General features: G+C 49.0%; 6 protein-coding genes across 6 annotated transcripts in view; 4 read left to right on the top strand and 2 right to left on the bottom strand.

The window, feature by feature from the left end:
* Positions 1–594: 594 nt before the first annotated feature.
* HOO65_020437 (25S rRNA (uridine-N(3))-methyltransferase) lies at positions 595–1,518 on the bottom strand (the record flags this gene model as incomplete). Its single annotated transcript, XM_071000067.1, has 1 exon — positions 595–1,518. One exon carries the CDS (start codon positions 1,516–1,518, stop codon positions 595–597), a length of 924 nt encoding a protein of 307 aa, XP_070861075.1.
* Positions 1,519–4,884: 3,366 nt separating this feature from the next.
* Positions 4,885–8,521, top strand: HOO65_020436 (uncharacterized protein; the record flags this gene model as incomplete). Its single annotated transcript, XM_071006335.1, has 3 exons — positions 4,885–5,463; positions 5,720–5,815; positions 6,041–8,521. The coding sequence occupies 3 exons, from the start codon at positions 4,885–4,887 to the stop codon at positions 8,519–8,521; spliced, it is 3,156 nt and encodes a 1,051-aa protein (XP_070861074.1).
* A 2,359-nt stretch (positions 8,522–10,880) lies between these two features.
* Positions 10,881–12,398, bottom strand: HOO65_020435 (DNA damage tolerance protein RHC31; the record flags this gene model as incomplete). The annotated part of the gene is made up of 2 exons (XM_071006731.1): positions 10,881–11,998; positions 12,068–12,398. 2 exons carry the CDS (start codon positions 12,396–12,398, stop codon positions 10,881–10,883), a joined length of 1,449 nt encoding a protein of 482 aa, XP_070861073.1.
* A 2,090-nt stretch (positions 12,399–14,488) lies between these two features.
* Positions 14,489–16,483, top strand: HOO65_020434 (uncharacterized protein; the record flags this gene model as incomplete). Its single annotated transcript, XM_071006585.1, has 3 exons — positions 14,489–15,405; positions 15,473–15,547; positions 15,673–16,483. 3 exons carry the CDS (start codon positions 14,489–14,491, stop codon positions 16,481–16,483), a joined length of 1,803 nt encoding a protein of 600 aa, XP_070861072.1.
* An 847-nt stretch (positions 16,484–17,330) lies between these two features.
* HOO65_020433 (Eukaryotic translation initiation factor 6) lies at positions 17,331–18,529 on the top strand (the record flags this gene model as incomplete). Its single annotated transcript, XM_071006853.1, has 3 exons — positions 17,331–17,365; positions 17,676–17,834; positions 17,983–18,529. The coding sequence occupies 3 exons, from the start codon at positions 17,331–17,333 to the stop codon at positions 18,527–18,529; spliced, it is 741 nt and encodes a 246-aa protein (XP_070861071.1).
* A 1,656-nt stretch (positions 18,530–20,185) lies between these two features.
* The window catches only part of HOO65_020432 (DUF3498 domain-containing protein), a gene marked incomplete at both ends in the record, with an annotated part of 1,215 nt that continues 495 nt past the window's right edge, over positions 20,186–20,905 (top strand). Inside the window, one exon of the mRNA XM_071000066.1 lies at positions 20,186–20,905. This exon is cut by the window's right edge and continues 495 nt beyond it. Coding sequence (XP_070861070.1) covers positions 20,186–20,905 — 720 coding nt within the window.

The following is a 20,905-nucleotide window of genomic DNA, read 5'->3' as shown; positions in this document are numbered from 1 at the left end:
TTAAGCCTGCGACTTGCTGCAGATACACACACTCAAAAGTCGCGTTTCACAACCATGATTCTTTTTATTAGCATTTTTCGGCAATATGGTGGCTTTCTTTGTTGTTTTTTGTGCTCGCCTTCCTAGGGCGTGATTGAGACGCAACTTGTTGTTGGACTGTCGCCACGTCCCTTACCATATCTTGGCTCCTTTTTTTTTTGTCTCATTCATCATTCTAGACAATATTTTTTTTGGCTTATTTCTTTTTTTTTTTTTCTTCCTTTAGTCGCTCTTTGTTTCCATTCTGTTTTGTATCTTGGTGTCTTGGTTTTGGTGCTACAACCAAGGACAATGCTGTGCTTGGGTAGCCGTGATGATCTACTGTGTGATCGTGGCGGTATGGTACGTGTTATGGAAAGACATTATCTATGTGTTTTGTATTTATGTATGTAGGTAGAAACAGCAAGACACTGATGATTCTAAATAAAACAAGCTAAGAGAGCAGATCTCGCAAAGATTATATATGACCGGACAGTCAGAAAATGGCTGTCTTAGTCGCTATTCACTAATGTCCACGCCTTGTATGCGTTTCCTGGCACCATCCTTATCCTTCTATCAATCGAAATCCGAGTCTGAGTCCGGCTCTTCCTTGGCTTTCTTCGCCATGGGCCCTGTAATGGTATCTCCCTTTTTTATAAACACGTAGCTCCGTGCTGGCCGTTCCTCGCCCTTCCAGCCCCCGCCCACCTCTCCGCTCTTCTTGTTTTTTACAACACCCAGTGTGCGCGCATGATGGTAGCCTGGATAGACATGCGCCTGGAAGCGGAAGCTCCGCTCGACCTGCAGGCCGCTGTGGCGCGCAAGATCGCGCACGTTCCAGAGAGTGTACGGCTCGCCCTCAAAAAGAGTGACGATGACAGAGCCACCAGGAGCCAGGCTCTTGAGTGCACGGGCGAAGAAGCCAACTAGTAGCTCCTGGTTGTAGCGTACCTGGCGGTTGACGTCGGTACTCTTGCCGCCAACGTGCGGAAAGTTGAACAGGATGCGGTCGAAGCGGCCGGACTGCACATCAGCCACGTACACGTCCGTCTCTGCCGGCGGCTTGTACGTGAGGCCTGGCCCGCGCGTCGCGTCCACGTTGAACTGCACGCTGCATCCGGGCTGTTCCTTTATGGCGGCCAAATGCGCTTGTGCGTGTGGGTACTTTTCTAGCAGCATGGCTTCGTTTTTCTCGTGTACTGTTGCCACGAGATACTCACAGTTGTGGGCTGTCACTAGAGATGCGGCAAAGCTAAGGTCGCCCTCGCCCATAAGCAGAATGCGCTCTTTGGGATCAAAGGGAATGGTGGGCTTGATGGTGGGTGGAGGGCGCGAGGGCCCGCCACTGCTGCCGGAGACTTTCTTTTTGATGCCGCCGTTGCTGCTAGCGCGCGAGTCTTGTCTTGGGCCTTTGCCTGTGTGGTAGGTGTCTTTTTTCTTTCTAAGACCGTCAACAAATCGCGCTTGCTGCGGATGCTGGGCTTTTCTTTTCTTGGCCATCGCGAGGCGTAGAAAGGGGTACTATGTGCGCGAGTGTGTCTGAGAGTGGACGGTTGGTTTGCTGGTTGTATGGCTTTGCTCTTACTAGGAAGGGGGTTGCAAACTTGAGACGGAAGAGCTTGGTTGGCTTTTCCTTTTTTCTTTACCAAAACGGCAGAGTACGGCTACTTGAAGGGCCGTGTATGGTGCGCACGGCAACTTTTTTTTTATTTTAGGGGCTATACCAACGTACTTTAAGTTGCTAGGAGAGGAAACATGCCGTGAAAAATACATCATTCTTCTTCTTCCTCACATCGCGGGTGTTAATAAACGATGTCGTTGGGTTTCTGTCTTGCGATGAGCACGTGACTGTGCGTGTTTAAACATCGGGTAATCTCTCTAGGGTTTGTCATTTTGCACTTTTTACCAAAACGGGAATTTGCGTTAGTCATCATTTCGGCACTTGGTTCGAGGTAGAGTTGGAAATCATGTTTACTGGGCAATCTGCGCAAAGAGGGCGGAGGGTTCTTGGCTGTATAGCAGCGTGTTAAACATGAATGGTTTCGTATTTGCTGTCTATGTGTGCTATTTTAGGCTCGCTAGGATAAGGACAGGCTACAAGAAAAAAAAAAAGAACAGCAGCGATGGGAACAATAACAACCAACCCTAGCTAATTTGACAAGATGGGAAGGTTGGACAGTGCGGCGGCGGTGATAAAGTGGGCGAGTGTGTAAGGGGTGTTGTCAGGAATTGGCTATTGTGTGGACAGGAGTGTGCGCAAGTACAGGCATAAAGGGGGCCACAGAGTAGACAAGGAGGCAGTACAGAGTACAGACACAGACAGGAAAATGATGATGGAGATGATATTACGGATGAACATATGTGGGGGGGTGAAAATTATGTGCGCATGGGATAAGTGGGCAATTGGCGTGCACTGTAGCGTGCGTAGTGTGTAGTGCGTGTAGTGTGTAGACTGGTCCTGTGTGAGTGGATGCATCTCATCTGCTGTCCAACGGTAGGTGACAGTCGACAAGGCTGGCTACATGATACATGTGCAAGAAAGCCCCGGGCTGTGGAACGGTGGCATGGAGGGCGGCCAAGGCGAAGCCAGACCAGACCACGTGAGGCCGTGTTAGCTTGGGGGGGGGGGGGGGGGGGAAGGCAAAGAGGACTGTTTGTTGTTGACTTAGACGCGAGGAAGCTCCGGTGGTGGACATGGGAAAGCACCTGAGCAAAAAAGAGCACTAGACCACCTTTGTCGACACAATGGGCAAATCAGACGGCGGCCAATCATATGGCGCAGAAAATGGGGCAGCAAATGCGATTAGCCCGGGGGGGTGGTGGGCCAATCAGAAGGGGACAAGCTTGAAAGAGACTAGAGATGTATGCTGTGGTTTTATGCGTGCAGGTGTAAATGGCCCAAGTGTATTCAAAGCGGGCAGCTGTGCTGTGCGGATGCGCAAAGGGCGGAGGGCAGGGAAAGACAAAGACAGAGCCAAAGACAGCGCCAAAGACAGGGCAGAGCAAAACATGGGCTGCCAGGACCTACGCCGGCCGTGGTCGTTGCTGATGGAAGCGACATGTTAGCGGCAGTCTGCCAGCTGCAGGGGCTTGAGAGTGCCAGCTGGCGCCAGTAGCTGGCAGCGGCTTGGCTCTGTTAGCTGCCGGATCGGTTACCAACAACAGAACCTCACTGGGACTAAGAAAAAAGAAAACGACATGGCAAGATGCTGTAGCCGGTTCTTCAGTCTTTCTTTCTTTTTTTTTTTTTCTTTCTTCTTCCTTCCTCTTGTTTTCTTTTTTTGGAGGCCATCAAAGCCTGGCGACTCTGTTGTCGGCTTGCGTGAACGTGTATGTGTTTTCTAGTTGCCTTGGACGCTCACCTGCCTGCTGCTGTTTTATACAGGCACCCAATCAACGACAGTAACGGCCGCTAGAGGGCCTGTATTTTTGCGTTGCTACAGCGGGGTGCAGCCCCTAAGAAAACGCCGACCAAGGGTGACACACAACACGCTTTGACTGTTAAAAATCTTTCTTTTTCTTCCTTTATTTAGCCAACATAACATCCATCGCCCGTCGCCCAGAGCCATCATCATCATCACGCATTCAGCACGGAAAGACAAACACGCTACTTCTCTATAGCCAATAGTCCCTGTATCTAGCGCCTCTACTGGCTTGTTCTTTCCGCATGCCGCTTTTGCTGTTGTTGTTCCGCCACATCGTCGTTCCATCTGTCTTGTTCGATTTGTCCATTTCGGGAATCGCTTCTCTGCCATTATTGTGTCTTTTTAAGCTCTTTTTTTCTCCTGATTTCTCTCTTCCTCTTAGAACAAATCTCCAACCTCACCTTCAAAAGAAGCAGAGAGACGCCTGCAATTTTTCTTCGTTTTTCCCGGGCAAAATAGTTAAGCTGCATCTTCTTTTTCTTGGCCGGACTTTGTTTCATCCGTCCTTCACTGCGCTCTCGTTCTTGCTCTTAGCCACAGCATAGCTGGTTGCTCGCTGCTGGCTGCTGGCTGCTAGCGACCTTCTGGCTGCTTGCTGCCCGCTATTAATTCACACGTACTTATTTCTTCCCCCCTTCCTCTTACAAAACTGGGAGCTCTCTATCGTCAGCCTTCCATCCTCCCTTCTCTTCTCTTCTCTCTCACCTTGCTGCTTGGGCTTCGTCTTCCTCCCATTTAAAACGCCACAGCCTTTTTTCCTTTCCCATTTCTTGCTTTGGCTCTGTTGCTTCGCTGCTGCTGGGTCTATTTTTTTTGCTTTGGCTTTATTTTTCCAGCCTTGCAAAAGCCTCTGTTGAATTCGATTGTCCTTTTCTTTTCTTCCGCTTTATTGTCTCTTCTGTGTTTTCAGCCCTGCTCTGATTTACTTTGACTTCTTCTCCCTTGTTCTTGTCCTTTTTTATTCTTCGCTCTCGCTCTCGCTTTCTTTGTCGTCGCCTTTGCGTTTGCTTTGAGAAGCCAAAGGCCGGCCATCTTACAGCCAAATATACCCGCCAACTTACTATTGCTCTTACTACTGTTGCTGCCACTATTGCTCTGTCTATTCATCTCTATACACGCACACCCCTCCCCTTCTCTCCCTCCTCTCTTCTCTCTTCCCTTCTCTATCTCTCTGTTGTGACAAACAGACATACAGCCAGACAGAGCTGCCAGCAATCCCCCCCCCCCCCCTTGATGCTGGCTGCCAGCAATGTCTGCATCTGATTTACTTGTTGCTGACCCCCAGCCCTCATCTTCATCCAACGCACTTGGCCCGGTCATTATTCATTCCCTACCGCAAGCTTCGGCTCCCCTTTCCTCCTTCTCCTCCTCCTCCTCCTCCTCCTCCTCCTCTCTATCCCCGCCGGCCACCGTGCCTGCATCTTCCTCAATATTGCCCTCCATGCCTTCTACCGCCGCCCCCGTTTCCTCCGCTGAGCCTTTTGAGGAAGCCCCCGTCACGTCCACTGCCACATCTACTCCCACTCCCACATCCGCCCCCGCTGCCAATGCAAACTCAACCTCTCGCAAGGCGCCGGTAGTCTCACGAAGCACTCGTGCTGCTCGCGGTCGCGCCCGAGGAGGCCGGTCACGTGGACGGGGCGGCCGCCAAAATGCCGCCTCAAATCGCACCAATGCCGGCGTTGGTCAGGGCCGCAAAGGTCGCGGCCGCATCAAGCAGTTCGGCGATGCTCTAGTCCAGGCCTGCTATGAGCGCTCTAGAGAAGTTAAAGACCACTACAACCTGCTGCTCGCTGCCCTGCGGCCGGCCTTGGGCGATCTTGCCCAACGCAACATCGACAAGCTCATGGCTGAGCCCCATGCCCACGAACTCACCCCCGAGTATCAAAAGGTTATTGAAGGTGTCAATGCCCGCTTTGCCCAGACTATCAACGAGATCAATGTGCGCTTTCACGCAGAGCAACATGCCTTGTGCCAGGCCATGGATCACCAGCGTTACGTGATACAAGAACAAACTAAGGTACATACATACATTCATACATATTTATATATGTGTGTATAGATAGATATGTACATATATATATATATATACATATATGTGTACATGTACATATCATTGCTATTCATCACCTTCTCTGCCCACAATGCCGCCAGCAACACGCACCGTCCCCCCTCGCTCCCACTTACCCTTCTACCAAGGCACTGCTGCTGCTACCCACTACCTACTATGTCCCTTTCCCTCGCCGTATTTTTCTATAACCACTAACTCTCCCCAGAATGCTATTGAAGATGCCGAATGCCAATTCATTGATGCACAAATGAATCGCCTCCGCATCTTGGAAAAGCTCTATGATCTTGGCCTGCCTGTTGATGTAAGTAAATTATTATACTCTATTTATCGCCTTCATTTCAAAACAACCGGCCTAGCTAGCTAGCTACCTGTGAGGTCACTTGCACTGGCTGCTTTCTATCTATCTTTCCCTCTCTCTCTATCTCCCTCTAGGTCTCTTCGGCTACATTCTCGCTGACATTCTCCCCCCCCTCCCCCCTCCCCCTCCTCCTTTCTTCAGATTGAGGATCTTGATCATATCTTCAAGCCTATCACCGATGTCGAGTATAAAAACTTCGGCCCCTTTGTTGATTATGATGAAGATGAACACGTTGTGCCATATCCGTCCCGGGTACCAGGCACCGAAATGTACAAGTTGTTGCAACAATTCACTCAGCAATACAAGATTGAAAAGGCCGCTGCCACCGCCGCCGCCCAAGAGGCTCGCCTACAAGCTCGCGCTTTAGCCCAACAAGAAGAGGCCGAGTCGTCTACTAAAAGACGTGGGGATCGAACTTCCACCATGGCTAGTCGGCGAAATCCTCGCAGCAATGCTCGTGGCGGTCGCCAAAATGCCACTGCTAGTAACAACACTAATAATAGCGCGCCAGCTGCCACTGCCGCCAACGGCTACGAACCTGCTGAAAATGACGAGGACGAACCTGCCACTGCCAAGCATCCTATGGGGATCTTGGGTGGTGTTGGCGACGAGGCTGTCGCTCTTGAGTCTTCAACCGCCGTCCAAGAACCTGAGGTTGAAGAGGAAGAAGAAATCGCTGATACTACAAATAGCGAGTTGCCGGTGCGCGAAAGGAGTCCGCCTCCTCCAACTGGCATGCAGCCTCCCGACGAGTATGGTGCTGCCATTGTCATTTCTCGTGGCAAAGGCCACAACCGCATCATGCTCCGACCCCCGCCCTTTGAAGTCGATGACATTGAAATTGGCTTCCGCGATTCTTCTAATGACCCTACCCGAGGAGCCAACGTAGCCGCTAATCGTGGCAAGTACACTGGCACTCCGCATACTGGGTCTGTTCATGTTGATCCTATGCTTTGGAATTATGATGCTAGAGCAAACAAAGAAGGCGATCTTGACGAGAAGTTGGTTGAGAAGCACCAATTGCACCCGTCCTTTGGCTTTTTCCTCCGCACTTCTAGAAATGATGATCCCGTACCTGAGGAACGACCTGAAGATGTTCATCGTGGGCGTCCTGTTGTTTATCTACCCCCTGGAGACGTAATTGTCTCTGCTTGTCGGTCTACTGTCGCTATGATTAGTGAAAAGGTCGACGATGCCCGTAAGGGTGAAGAGATTGGCACTGCCATATCTGTCTACTGTGAAGCGGTAGGCATCGAGAAAGAAGAGATTGTGCCTGGCTCGGATGAGCTTATTCCTCCCGAGTTTCGAGGCCAATCGCTTCGTTATCCTTCTCTGCGAGGAGACAGGACTGCTATGCGCCGCTTGTTTGCTGAAGAGACTGCGCGGGCTGCAAGGCTCGCTGCGTGTGTTAAAAACGAGCAGTCTGTTAGTGTTTCAGACACTTCGGGTGATGACGCTCGGGCCCACCAAGAACAACCTGAACAATCGGGTGCGGATATGGACACACAAGGCATTGAATCTCTTGTTCAAGCTTCAATTTTGGCTTCTGCCCGGGACCTGGCTGAAGACTCTTCTGAGCAGCGTTCTTCCTATGATGCTATCCGTGATGTCTTTCGGCCTAGCGCTCCTGAACCTCCACGTCGCGAGGTTGCTAGTATTGCTATGCTTACCCTCGCTGCTGCTTGTGATACTGCTCCCCGCATCCAGGAGTTTGGCGCCTATGCTCCTCCCTCTACTGGCCCTCTTGCATCTTTGCCTCTGATGCACCAGAACTATACTTCTTCCGATGCCCCCTTACCAATGAATGGTTATGAGATGGGCATCTCAATGGCGAACCCTGATGGCTATCCAGGCCACAATAATGGGATGCATCCACAAGTTCGTTATGAACAGCCTCCCCCAATGGGACAACAACAGCTTCCCCTTGAGAACTATCAGCAGCAAGATTCCGTGAACCAGTATGCCCACATGGCTAACTCGGACTACCCTCAATCTCAGCAAATGGTTGGTGCTCAACGTTCGCCTTTACCTCCTCTTCGCCCTGCGGTTCAGGAGCATATGGCCATTCGCCATGAAGCTGAACAGCCGGCCGTGGGGGGTTTCTACCCTCCTCCCCCACCTGGCTTGGCTTCTGGTAGCCACCATGGCTATCAATACCCGGTAGAACACATGGGAAGTCAACAGCAGCCATCGCACCAGCAGCAAATGCCCATTGGTAGTGTTTCTGCATCTGGTAATGGCTTCTACCAAAACCAGCCGTCCCCTGCCTCCTTCAGTTCTCCTAGCCTCTATGAATCTCACCTAGTCCAACAGCAATTAGCTCCGGCTTCCTCACGTGACCGATCGTCATCTGTGGCAACCCTTCCACCCTCCTCTAACCTCGCTCCCGGCTCGGCAGCAAGCTCTGCTGGCAAATACCGTAAGCTTGAGCCCGCGCCTGTCCCTAAGCACCGCCTTGGCTGGGCTAATGATACGCAGCCCCAACTACGAACTGTGGGATATGATCCCTCTAGTGATATAAAGGACTATGCTGCTAACGAGCCACTTCCCGGCCGGGCACCCACTTACATTCGCGCTTGGAGTCATAACGGCGCGAATGCGCCCAGGCGGAATAGCAAGAAGGATGGTGAACGTCGTGACGCTGAGTAGAATTCCAGCGTCCCTCAGGATTCGGATTCTTCTCAATACACCCAAGCTCAAGTGGAGGGGGAAGAGCAAGACGAATACGACCAGCAGGAAACGGCGCGATGTGGTGGAGACGAGCGCGCTGATGACATGTCCTTATTAGCAGACTCATATTGCTTGAGTGCTACATCGTCTTCTTCCCAAGGGCCCATCCTGGTACCACGCTGTGCCACCTTGGAATCTGCCGCAGGCATAAAAGTTAGTCTAATTTTTCGTCGTCTGATGACCAAGGCTGGCCAAGGTACGCCGGACAGGGCCGAACATGACGAGTCTCTGGTCTCTAGTTGGATACAACAAGCTTCGCCCACCGATAGCACAATCTCCTTTAACAAGGATACCCATCCATCTGCTGTGTGGGACTTGCCGTCTACATGTCGCGATACTGTGCCCATTTGCGCTGCATCTGATATCAATCCAGGGAACCCTTCAATGTCTGGCCACCCTTCTCCTCTTACCCATGTGCCCTGTATCTCTTTTGATTCGCTGCCATTGAGCCGCGCTTCCACTCCACCTACGGCCATGGAAGATGGGTCTACTATCCATTGTGCTCCACATAAACACGATACCATGATATCTACCGCTCTGAACGAAAAGCTTCCCGCAACGGATACAGGCACAAACCCCTCATACATAACCCACCACCCATCTGAACATACATGTGCTACCGATCCTATTACAACTGAGATGCTTTCCTTTGACCTAACCTCTATGGTGGCACCCACACATGATCTTCAGCCCCTAGAGTCTGACACTCGTAAGTGTAAAAAGAAGCAGATGAGGACCGTGTCTCGTGATTCAAATCAGGCTCGGGGCTGCTCAAAAGCCAACACAGCTCAATCTGGCTGTGAACTAGCGTCTGATATCAAGACAAATGACCCTCAAGACGAAAATGAGATTGGCAATGACAGCGATGATGACGGGCATGCTGCACGCTTGCTTCGGCGTTCGCAGAGGCGGCGTGTGGCCCCCGCCCGGTTTCGGCAGTAGCCAAGCATGTCTTGAATCCGGCGTTTTTTTCAACTCGTCACGACTTTCGTCTTGTTGGTTGTTGGCCTTTTGTCTCGTCCTGCTTTGCTCTATCTGCGCGTCTTTGTATAGGACTACAGAAAATCTGATCTAGTCTAGTCTAGTGTCAGACTTGGAATATGCCGTACGATGCATCTAGTCGGCTTTCATTCTCTTCGTCTTTGGTTGAGGCTCAATGCTTCGCAACTACCTAGACCCTCAACACAAAATAATATCATTTGTGCCCAACACTTGTTGATATCTATCTGTATGGCTTTCTTCCTTGCTATAAATACACCTCCAGCACGCCGGCTCGCATAAGAACCACCACCACTTGTATGGCATGAAGTTGAAATTGGCACTTCCAGTCAATGTTAATGTCCCTTTCTTCTCTTATTCCCGCTTCCGTGTGCTCTCCCTCTCTATATTGCAATTTACTACCTCCTGAATGCAAATCCGGTTTTCTCCACTCGATCGCTCACTGCCGTTGCTAGTCATATCATGGTTGGATATACGCACACTACTTTCCTTCTGCACCTAGCCTCCTAATAGTCTCTTTTTCTCTAGTGGTTTGTTGTTTATCCTACTTACCACCCCCGTCTCCTCATCTACACTTTGCACACGAAAGGATATGTCTTTTTTTCTTCAAAATCGCATCTTCTCTGTCTTATTAGAACAGTTGACCAACTGAGCTGGGGAAAGGCGATTTCAGGAACCAAGGTAAATAAAGAAAAGAACAAATAAACAACGGCCTTTGTTTTCTTCTTTCTTTCTTTTTTTTTTTCATTCTTTCCCTTATGTTCGTCTAAGGACTTGTTGGTTTCTCTTTCTTGTTTTTTTTTTTCTTCCTTTTTTTCTGTTTTCCTCATGTCCTTTGTTTTTTTTTTCTGGGTTATAGAACGTATCATTGCATCAAATCAAGCGTTGGCTTTTTTCTGTTTTTGTTTCTTTTTTCTTGGGCTTCTTTTCGTTGTTTTCTGTCTTCTCGCTTGTCTCTCTATAAATATTGGACATCTGCTTACTTGGCATGTAAATTCCATGTCACTCGTTTAGTCTTTGCGTGGTAATAAAAACAAAGTCACGACGTGGTCTTGTCGCAAATCAAGCCTGTTTGTTTCTCATCAATTCGTAGTTATCATGGTCAACTTCCTTACAAACGCTCTTTCGCCGTCTAACAAATTCTGCCACTCAAAAGCTCTAAATGTAAAAAGGGGGTGCAATATATGTTTACCAGTATTTCTTTTTACCACTGTCACCAGCTCTTTGACCAGCCCTCCTTTCTTTAAAAGTGACCCCATTGTGGCAGGACATTGGGATTCTAAACATCAACGCCATTTTTAGCTGCCACCTTAGCCACCACCTCAGGCTCACTGGCTCGAAGCTGTGCCTTCCCTACCGCACCCTCAGGGTGCAGAGAATAAACATTGGATTCGCAAGACTCGGCATCGAAGATGACCATGTTTTGGATTGGTTGTTGGGTCTGGCCACGAACATTGATCACATCCTGCGCCAGCTGGCCGCCAAGCACTGCGGAAACAGCTGGTAGCTCGGTACCAAGGCCTTGAAGGAAAGAATTTATCGTCTCTGAACGAATGGTTTCTGCAGGAAGGCCGAGCGCTGCGTGTTTCTCCTGTACTATTTTCACAAACATTTTCAAATCTGCAGCTACTGGTGACGGCAGCCGCTCCATGGCAGTTTGGAACTCCCATAGACCACGGAGACACGACAATATTGGCGACACAGCCCGCTTGCGCCGCGCGTTTCGGGCAATATCCTCCGGAAGTCCAGCCACGTCAGATGCTAGGAACCATGTCGAGTACAGCTCCTGTTTTGTAACGTGTTCGATGGGCTTCCCATCCTCGCGCGAGACTTTGACATCGATGATGCTGCGTGTGCGTGATTCTGGGCCGATTTTCGCAGCTACGTTTCCAGCGTCGCGACGGATGACAAAAGTATGCTCGATCAGATCGTTGAAGATGTAGCCGTACAGGCCATGCACTCCAGCGGCGTAAAAGGCCTTACCATGCACACGGGCAGCAGTATTGATGAAGTTGAGCGTGGCAGGGGTTAGATCAGTCGCAATGATGACGTCAAAATTGGCAAAGTAATGGTTGTCTTTTCGGGTAACTCCTTCAGGGTCTGCAACCACTTTCACGCGCGGGTTGAGCTTTTGCACCTGTGGTAATGCAGCTTGGGCGCGATTGAGGCCCAAAGGTAGATCCTCCTCGTGAAGGACGAATTGTGCACCAAAATCGGCTTCGTTTACAAGCCCGTCATCGAGAATTGTTAGAGAACCAATGCCGGCGAGAACAAGATTCTTGGCGATTTCGTTACCGAGCGCGCGCATTGTGATCAAAAGGATTCTAGAGGACTGGATACGCTTCTGCGCATTCATCCCCCAGAGTCGGATTTGGCGGTCATACAGGGCGATTTCATCTAGCACCAGTAAAAATTAGTAGCTAATCACGAGGGCAGTCGAGAACAGAGACGAGATTGTTGACAAACCATCAGTGATGCCCGAATCGTCCTTCTTTTTGGGAATAGCATTTGGCACAATAGCAAAATGCGGCGGAGGCAGCGTATCTGCTGTGGGAGGTAGAAATGAGCCGGGCAACGCCGCAACGCTCGGCTGTGACGGGTCAGCAGTAGACCGTGTAGATTTCGCATTAGCCATTGGCACAATAGGTGCACTACGAGGAAGCGCAGACTGGTCTATAGACGGCCCATCAGGCTTAGTAGAAGCGTCAGCACCAGAGGTGTTTTCAGGGAACTTTTGTTGCTGCGCAGAAGACACAGGCTCGTTATTAAGAGGCTGATTAACTGGTTGAGAATTCATAGTAGAAAAAAAAAAGAGGACAACGAGGAGGATAAGCAAATGGGGCAAGAGCTACGAGGCTGGCAAGAATACGACAGGCAGGTACTCTGATTTGCAGGCTGACTGGTGACTAGTGGTGCCGGCCTGTTTTGTTTTGCTCGGTTAGGTGAGCAAGTACTACGAGCCAGCAAGGAGCCTACAACAGAGTTACACTATAGTAGGAGCTTCCCTTGCTTTTGTTGCTATTATCCTTATCTCCACGTGACTACGATCCGCTCTGTGGGGCCGAACAGAATTAATGTGGCCGTTGGAGAGCGGAGGCAGATCATACGAGGCAAATCGGCGCTAAAGCTTCCTACGTACAATCAATGAAGTTCACATTAAACGGCAGAGAACCCGCAAGTCTCTACTATTGCATTAAAGCCTAGATCTATATGGGCATGTTCAAGAGCATTAGTGATCTATCTATGCATACTCTATTTCGATCATCAAACACGGACTATTGAGGCCCTAATTACAAGGGCGCAAAATCCATTTGTCTACTGCGTTCCAAGATATGCCGTTGCTATCGGGCGAATAGCTCGGTCGGTAGTGCAGCCTTTGACGTCACAAAGCTTTTCAGGTAATACCCACAATACCTGCCCATGCACGTTCGTACACGCCTTTACGTATTCATCACCATCTACTACAATGACAGCCCTAGGATCTCAGCCCTATTTCCTTTCCGACAAAGACAATGCCCTCTTCTCATTGTTCATGTTTGGAGCAGGGCATTTTGCAAGGAAATACTACAGTACAATCTGCTTAGCCAAGCCCTTGTCGCATGGCCCTATCAAGGTTGCCTCGCTCGCTACCACACCACCAACGCCTCAGGTTTACTTCGCCAATAAAGCATACATGTTCCTTGTCCTCTTATCTTCATTTTCCTCATATTATTCACTGTCTTAGCTTCTAGGAGACTGAAATGTGGAAACAATCGGTTAACTAACTGCGTGACTGTTTCTGTAATCGTTTTCATACAGTACACCCTCCCTGCACTCCTTGGGCATGTCAAAGCAAATAGTCTCGTGCCCGACAGGGCTAAAGCGTTTGTAACTGTCACCAGCCAGTTTCTTATCACTCTCACCACTACACTACTATTAGCGTTTAGATCATTTGTCTGCTCGGTGTCATGGTTAGAGACGTCACTGGACACAGCAGACAGTGTAAACGCCACTTTTGAAACGGTACAGTGCCTTCACCAAAATGCGCCCACTGTGCCTGCAATGTACTTGTATCGTCATCACATTATAATCAAGTCAATTGCGAAAAACTACTTTGAAATTTGCTTTTCTCTCTTCTAAATTTGCACTATGTTGTTTCTCATCCCCAGTCTCGTTGCTAACTCGGGCAAATTTGAAAATTGCACTCATCATCGCTTGCGTCTCTAGGCTACAACCGCACTGTTTCCCCCTCATTTTACGTCTCACTGATCCCCTCCCGATAAACCCTTAACCGCTGTGATAGTCTCATCCTTTTTACCCTTAACAACACCGCCCTTTATTATTTTTATTCACCTGTTTTTCCTTTCTAACGCTTTTCCTTTTGCTCTAGTCTGCCCTCGGTTTTTTCTGTGCATCTACTTTGCCCCAGTCCCAAAGTCGATGCCTCTTCTTGTTTGATACTCCGTCTTCTACTATCAATTGTCTCACTTATTAGTGTCGTCATTGGCCTTTCGGGTTCGTGCTTAAACCCAAGGCACAACATCAATACAGTCACCGCCTCCTTGCCCTTTCATCCCTCAATAGTTCTTTCTCTACCTCCTCTTTGTCTTGCGAAGTCTCGCGCTGGGCCTCACCCCTCATTTTCCATGCGACATCGATACTCGTCCCGTCCACCCAACTAACTAACATCCCGTAAAAACAACGCCTGAAGTCTTCGCAAGCGGAATTTCTTGGCTCCACCTCCACTACCCTTTTTAGTGTGCCCGTCTGTTGTGGCGGCTTTTATGCATATCCTGTGGGTGGTTGGAACCGAGAACCCTCTTTATTTTCTTTAGGTTTCTCCTCTTCACATCTTTACTATTCTTTTGCTCTGCATTATCGCATTCTCATTTCCCCCACGCTGTCGCAATGTCATCCTCCAGGAATGAGCATCACTCCAGCGATAGCCAAGATCAACGGGCTTCGAATGCTCGCTCGCGCTCTTTCTACGCAGATATCCTTCTAAATCATCTCCAGCCCGACTCCTCTTTTACTGATTCTCAGGGCCTCTCACCACTGCCACCGCCGCCACTTCTAACAACATCCTCACGGCAGGAATTATCGCGACAAATGGCCGAGTTCGAGGCATTCAGATCACAACTATCCAACACTTCTAGTCGTGTAGGCCAGACCTCAGAGAACACCCAGGATCACAACTATTCGGCCGGCCGTTTCACTGGCTTCCTATCTCCAGCTACTGCGGCAAGAGCTGCACGAGCTGCACGATCTAGAAATTCTCAAACTGCACTCACCGACGGCCTGTCGTCTTTGGTTTCGCAATCTCCTCTGCATACACGCCAGGCCGAACATGATAGCAATCAGCCTTCATCAGCCACACAATCTAGTCAGATCCCGCAGCAGCTTACAGGATTATCAATCAATCCTGAAGAACAGTCATCTTCTAGCCGCCAATCACAGTCACAGCCCGTTTCATTTCCATTTATTCACGCCCCGGAAGTACTGGGAACTGTCAATCCACACAACCTCTTCACTGACGAATCACACAAGACAAAACGACGTAGGCTTGACACATACTGCCAACCTAGCCATCTATATGGACGGTACGGCCAGGTAGAGCCCGGTCCCCTCCAGATGGAGATTGTCCAGGATAATGGATCGGTCTTCATGCCTTGCGCGAGCAGCATCAACAATATCCTTTTACCTGACGTCAGGTCGTATGACTTTGATGTCACAGGATGTAATATCGTTCTTCAACATCAAAATGGCACACCGTTTAGTCTACAGAAAATTGTCATCCGGTCACCAACGTCACGAATTGCAGATATGTACGTTTGTTTGTATTTTATCAATTTCCACGTTAAGTGCTAACTTCCAATACTCGTCTCCACGCAGCCCCCCTGTAGGCTTGTTATTCCTTAGCATGGAAAAGGATGATGTATTTCGGCGAACAGCTGCATATCAGATCCGGTAAGCCTGTATCCATGCTTGTGTACTTTCCTACGTAGTAGCTGTCATGCAGCCATCAGCCATTCCGTTAGGACTTACAAAACGACGGCAGTAATGCTAAACTGTAAAAAAAAAACTTTTGCTAGGACCAGCAATACTTCGCAACACCGACTTTTAGCTGAAGACATTACCGGTAGACAGTACAGGTCTATGTACGAGGAAGATGAGGAGGAATGCGACGACATCCCGCTTGAATTCAAGTCCAGTCCACCTAAGCGTGGCTCAATCAAGATTTTAACCGAGAATGAAGATCTATCTTCAGACAACGAAAGCGTTGATAGCGACGAATACCGTGTACGCGACTTCATCGATATCAATGCAGATACCAGTTTTGATAGTGAGCCTGGAGAAGCATCTGCAGTCTACATGGGGCTGTCCCACTATCATTCCAGCAGCCGCACGGGCTTTCCGCCCCGGTCTCCTCCAAATCGTATAGGAACGCTTCCGTTCGAGAACGACGACTCAGACATTGCTTTCCCCATCCGCCGCCCCGCCCGGTTCTCTGAACGAAATTCCGGCATCGGCCGCCTCCGTGGCAGTAGCAGCAACTTCCTCAATCGCCTAATCAATCAAGAATCAACAGCAGCAATGGCAGCAGAGACGCCCCGTCGCCCTGCAGACAGCAGTGCTACTGGCTTGGAAGCGGCCCGTCAGGCTTCTCAGCTTGCCACGCAGAATGCAGTTCGCGCTGTAGGCGGTAGCTTTATGGTTCCGCAGGCACGCTTTGTGATGGACAAGACTAAATGCACTATCGAGTTTGACCCGCCGCTTGCAGCGTGCAACATCCTGCTCAAGATTTGGTGCCCACAGAACATCTCACCGCGCATTTATCTACAATCAGTAGAAGTTATTGGATTTGCTGGGCCACGATATTTACCATCCGTGGAATTACGGTAAATTTTCTATGAAGAAGAGGAGTTTTAGCTATATTCTATTCATTATACCATAGGCAAGTGTACTATTTGAAGATGCGACTTTGAACGTCGTAGATAAGGGTATGTAACATTGAAACTCTAAAATACCCAGAGGGAATGTACTTGGAGGCCCTTTCTATGAGGAAAATTTGACTCATAGTGGCTAATGCAAGATTCGTATGATTGCGTGCAAGGGTTAAGTCCAACTCAAGGAAATTCTAAGCCAATGAATATCAAGTTAGTGAGATGCGGTATTACACAGCCTATGCTCTAACCAAAACTGAAAGCACATATTCCGCTACAAGGCAACGCATTATGGTTCATACCCTATACCCTCCCTCTTTACTGTCTCTGTGCCTCTGTGTCAGCCTGAGTCGTGATGATGATACTTTATTAATGCGTTAAAATGGGGGAAGGCGTAAAACCGACTACCTAGTTAGGTGAAATGGCCCACTTTAAATCGCAAGCTAGGCTGATCCATGAGCGACCCCGCTAAAACTGGCAGAAAAAAATCTTAGGCAAAAAAAAAACCATTCGAATAATTGAAGGCTTTGGCTTTGAGTTAAAAGCGCGAGAATCAAGATTATATATTGACCGTGTTGCCCCCATCTCACTAATCACTTTGATTTTGCGACATCACAAATCACAATACTTTAGGGATAACAAATTCGTTTTCTCTTGCTTTCTTTAACACCGGTTGTTTCTTAATATCGAGAACCTCGCCCCGTCTGCTTCCAAATCGACGAGGCCGTTTTCGAGTTTCGTATCGTCTTCTCTTCCTTTCTCTTTTTATCTACAAGTTCGTATTTGTTTCGACACCGATATCAGACATGGCTGTCAGAGCGCAATTTGAAAACTCTAATGAGTGAGTCACCTTCTCTCTTGTCTGTAGCCTCTGGCTATATGATTCTACTGTTCGGCGGGGGAGTAGTGACCAACCGGGTCTCTCCAGCAAAACATTGATGCTGGGAGGAGAGAGAACCCGACAACATATTGCCTCACGTACTGTAGCTGTGTCACTAGTCGTTGGCTTGATGCTGTTGCTGGGCTGATAGAGGGTGTAGCCATCTCCAGCTCCGTTTTCCCCTAAGCGTCGATAGCAAAAGAACCCAACTAACAAGACACTTGGTAACAAATGAACCTGACCACTAACCTGTACTCTTTTACTTTTCCAGGGTCGGCGTGTTTGCGACTCTCACCAACTCCTATGCGCTAGTTGCTATCGGCGGTAGCGAAAACTTCTACAGTGTGTTTGAAGCTGAGCTGCAGGATGTGATTCCCATCTGCCGGACGACCATTGGTGGCACGCGCATCATCGGTCGGTTAACAGCTGGGTAAGTTTTGGGCCACTAGCCTGTGTTTCTATGCTAGATGAGTAGATCGACGCCTCAGTCCCTTCGTCATCTTGTAGAATTACGCCTGATCCCTTTGCCGTCAAAAAATCATGATAAACTAACCAAAACAATCTTTGATACTTGACAGCAACCGCAAGGGTCTTCTCGTCCCCACCACTACTACCGACCAGGAGCTCCAACATCTACGCAACATGCTGCCCGACGAAATCCGGATACAACGCATCGAGGAACGCCTGTCAGCGCTGGGCAATGTGATTGTATGCAACGACCACATTGCGCTGGTGCATCCGGATCTAGAGCGGGAGACGGAGGAGATTATTGCTGATGTTCTGGGCGTTGAAGTCTTTCGTCAAACGGTTGCCGACAATGTGCTTGTCGGTTCATACATGTCGCTCAGCAACCAGGGCGGCCTCGTGCATCCCAAAACCAGCGTGCAGGATCAGGACGAGCTATCATCGCTTCTACAGGTCCCGCTGGTTGCTGGCTCCATCAACAGAGGCAGTAACGTCATTGGTGGCGGTATGGTCGTGAACGACTGGATGGCCGTAACCGGCTTAGACACTACAGCTACCGAGCTGAGTGTCATCGAGAGTGTGTTCCGTCTAGGCGAGGGTGCTGCCCCAGGCCAGATTAACACCCAAATGAAGGACTCGATCGTCGAGTCCTTCTACTAGGTTGTGTATCTGTCGCTTGTTTTTGTGTCTTTGTTTTTACTATAGAATCTCAACAATTATTCGCAAGTCGCAAGTGAGCCAAAAGAAAAAAATATCGCAAAATTACTGAGTATCTAGGCGTGTAGTTGAAGATGTAGGCCAATGATTCTGTTGTGTTAGTAATAGCTTCTCCTGATTATGGTAATGATAGGGTTATTGGAGAACCCATAATAGGGTTATGGCTTACGCTTGGCTACCCTGATCAAAGAATGATCCTGTTTTGAGGCATGAGCTATCTTTAGTCTTCGTTTTGACTGGCATTTACACCTCTCCTGGTAGCCGAGTGTTGGGCGACTCTATGGCCAGTGCACATTGAACACAATGTTATTTTGTCTCCCTTGTGACTTGTAATAGGTTGGTTGTTGTGCATTGATCAGGAATGGTGCTTGTTTTTTCGCGCTTCCTAGAATGGACTGTTTGCCTCATGTGTTGGCCTAGGCTTTGCAAGCTAGGGAGGTCAGAAGTAAGAATAACACATTAATCTAGACCAAAATGCTTTTGTGATAGCTAGTACGCCGCTTGTATTTTCTTTTTGTTGTACAGACGGGCCGGATCGAAAGTCGAAGAGCTGGGAAGCTGACAGCATTGTATTTGCCTCGGGTCAAAAGTAGGCTGCGGTTGTAGAGGAGAATCAACACCTTGATACCAGCAGAGAAAAAGACATTATGGAGACTCTTTGAGTTGCCCTTTTTATCTTTGCGCTATTGTTTTCGGCCGTGTCTCTCTTTGTCAGTTTCTACTCGCATTCTCGAAGAAAAAAACTTGGCCGTCAGTTAAATGGCATGCATAAACTTGCCTATTTGTCTGCCCTCACTTCCCTGTCTACAGGGCATTCTTGTTGCCACTCTAGTCAGCCTGATAACCCCCGCTGTTTAGTTAGAGCTAGTGTAATTAGGGCTGTATTAGTGTTCCAAGTGCTGTGTTGTGCTTTATGCTCGCTTCTACTTGTATCATCGTTGTTCATGCCTTCTTTGGAAAGCGCCTTCTCAATAAGTAGTGGTGGCCCACCTCCAGCCCAGTGCATTTTTATTTCAAGTTTGACAAAGCAAGAATGGACTTGCGTAAGCATATTATAAGAAGACTTGGCCCTTCATTTATTCTCGGATTCTTTTTTCTCTTTTTTCTTGTCTAACATTATAAGATCTACCTTCGCCTTGCTTCGCTTTTGCAAGTCGTTGTCTCATGTTTACAGTCTAAGCCGCCTAAGCTTTCCAAGATCGCCAATCAACTTGCCAAAACGCGCCAGGCCAAGTGGCACAATTTCTCACCGTTTCTCCTTTGTCTACGACCTAGCTGGCTGTCCTATCCGTTATCTCTCTATTTTCGTCTCTTACTATTAGATCTTTAAGACAAACAACTCCAAGAACACTACACCTTTGAGCCTGAGGGGAGTAGGAGTAGCTCTTGGCTGCGGTGAGAAACATTATTCTGTGTGGTTTCCCCGCCTGACTTGTCTTCCTGGGGGGACCGCCTCTCTATAGCCGACTACCTACTTGTTCTTTCCTGGAAGTACGACCTCCTTTTTGCTACCTCTAAAGATATTCTCATTCTCGGCTTGGCCCACCTTTATCCTAATCCTTCGTTCCCCGTTCATATACACACAATTGCGTCGACGTCATGGGTCTCACTGGCGACAACCGTCCCCTCAATATCACACCCACGCGCCGGGGACTTGGTTGGTGGTCAAAGAACGAATCCGACATCACGGGACTTCCAGCACAGTCGCAAACATCTCCAGAATTACAGGATCCTCTTTCTCCCACATCCCCGACTCAGCTCTCTCCGCTATCCTTGATTACTATACCATCAATAACCCATGCTTCATCAAAAAACCGTCTTCGCTCGGCTGGCCCTCTTTGTGCTTCCACTGACGAAGAGCTGTTCAACTTGTCGATAGCAGACAGTCTTGGCCGCGAACCAACAACTCTTGCCTCAACAAGGCAGCTCCACCGCACGGCATGGTCCCTGCTGAGCCGATTCCAGGCCGCCTATCGTGAACAGAGCCTTGTCGTAGCTCAAATGAAAACTGACATCGAGGCTGCCATTGCCGAAGGCCAACAACACAGCCAACGCGCCGTAGACCTGAAGAGAAAGGTTGATATCATGTCTAAAAAAGCATTGGAACAGGAAGACTCTATGCAAGAGCTTTTGCTGGCCCTGTCAGCGGAGACAAAGGCCCGCGTCGAAGAACATGAGCAGAATTTGGTTTCAAAAGCCCCCTCAACAAGCGGCGGCAACTCTGTGCCACTTGTTGTTAGTGCTTCTACTGATGTTACATCAGACAAACGGGACAAGAGCCGCACGAGTGTGCCTTCTATCGCTGGTTCTATTATCTCG

This window comes from Ceratocystis lukuohia (assembly GCF_044167205.1).
Source record: "Ceratocystis lukuohia strain C4212 chromosome Unknown Supercontig2_pilon, whole genome shotgun sequence".
NCBI classification, from domain to species: domain Eukaryota; kingdom Fungi; phylum Ascomycota; class Sordariomycetes; order Microascales; family Ceratocystidaceae; genus Ceratocystis; species Ceratocystis lukuohia.
Note: the sequence above shows the minus strand (reverse complement) of the source record. Positions and strands in the feature narration are given on the sequence as shown.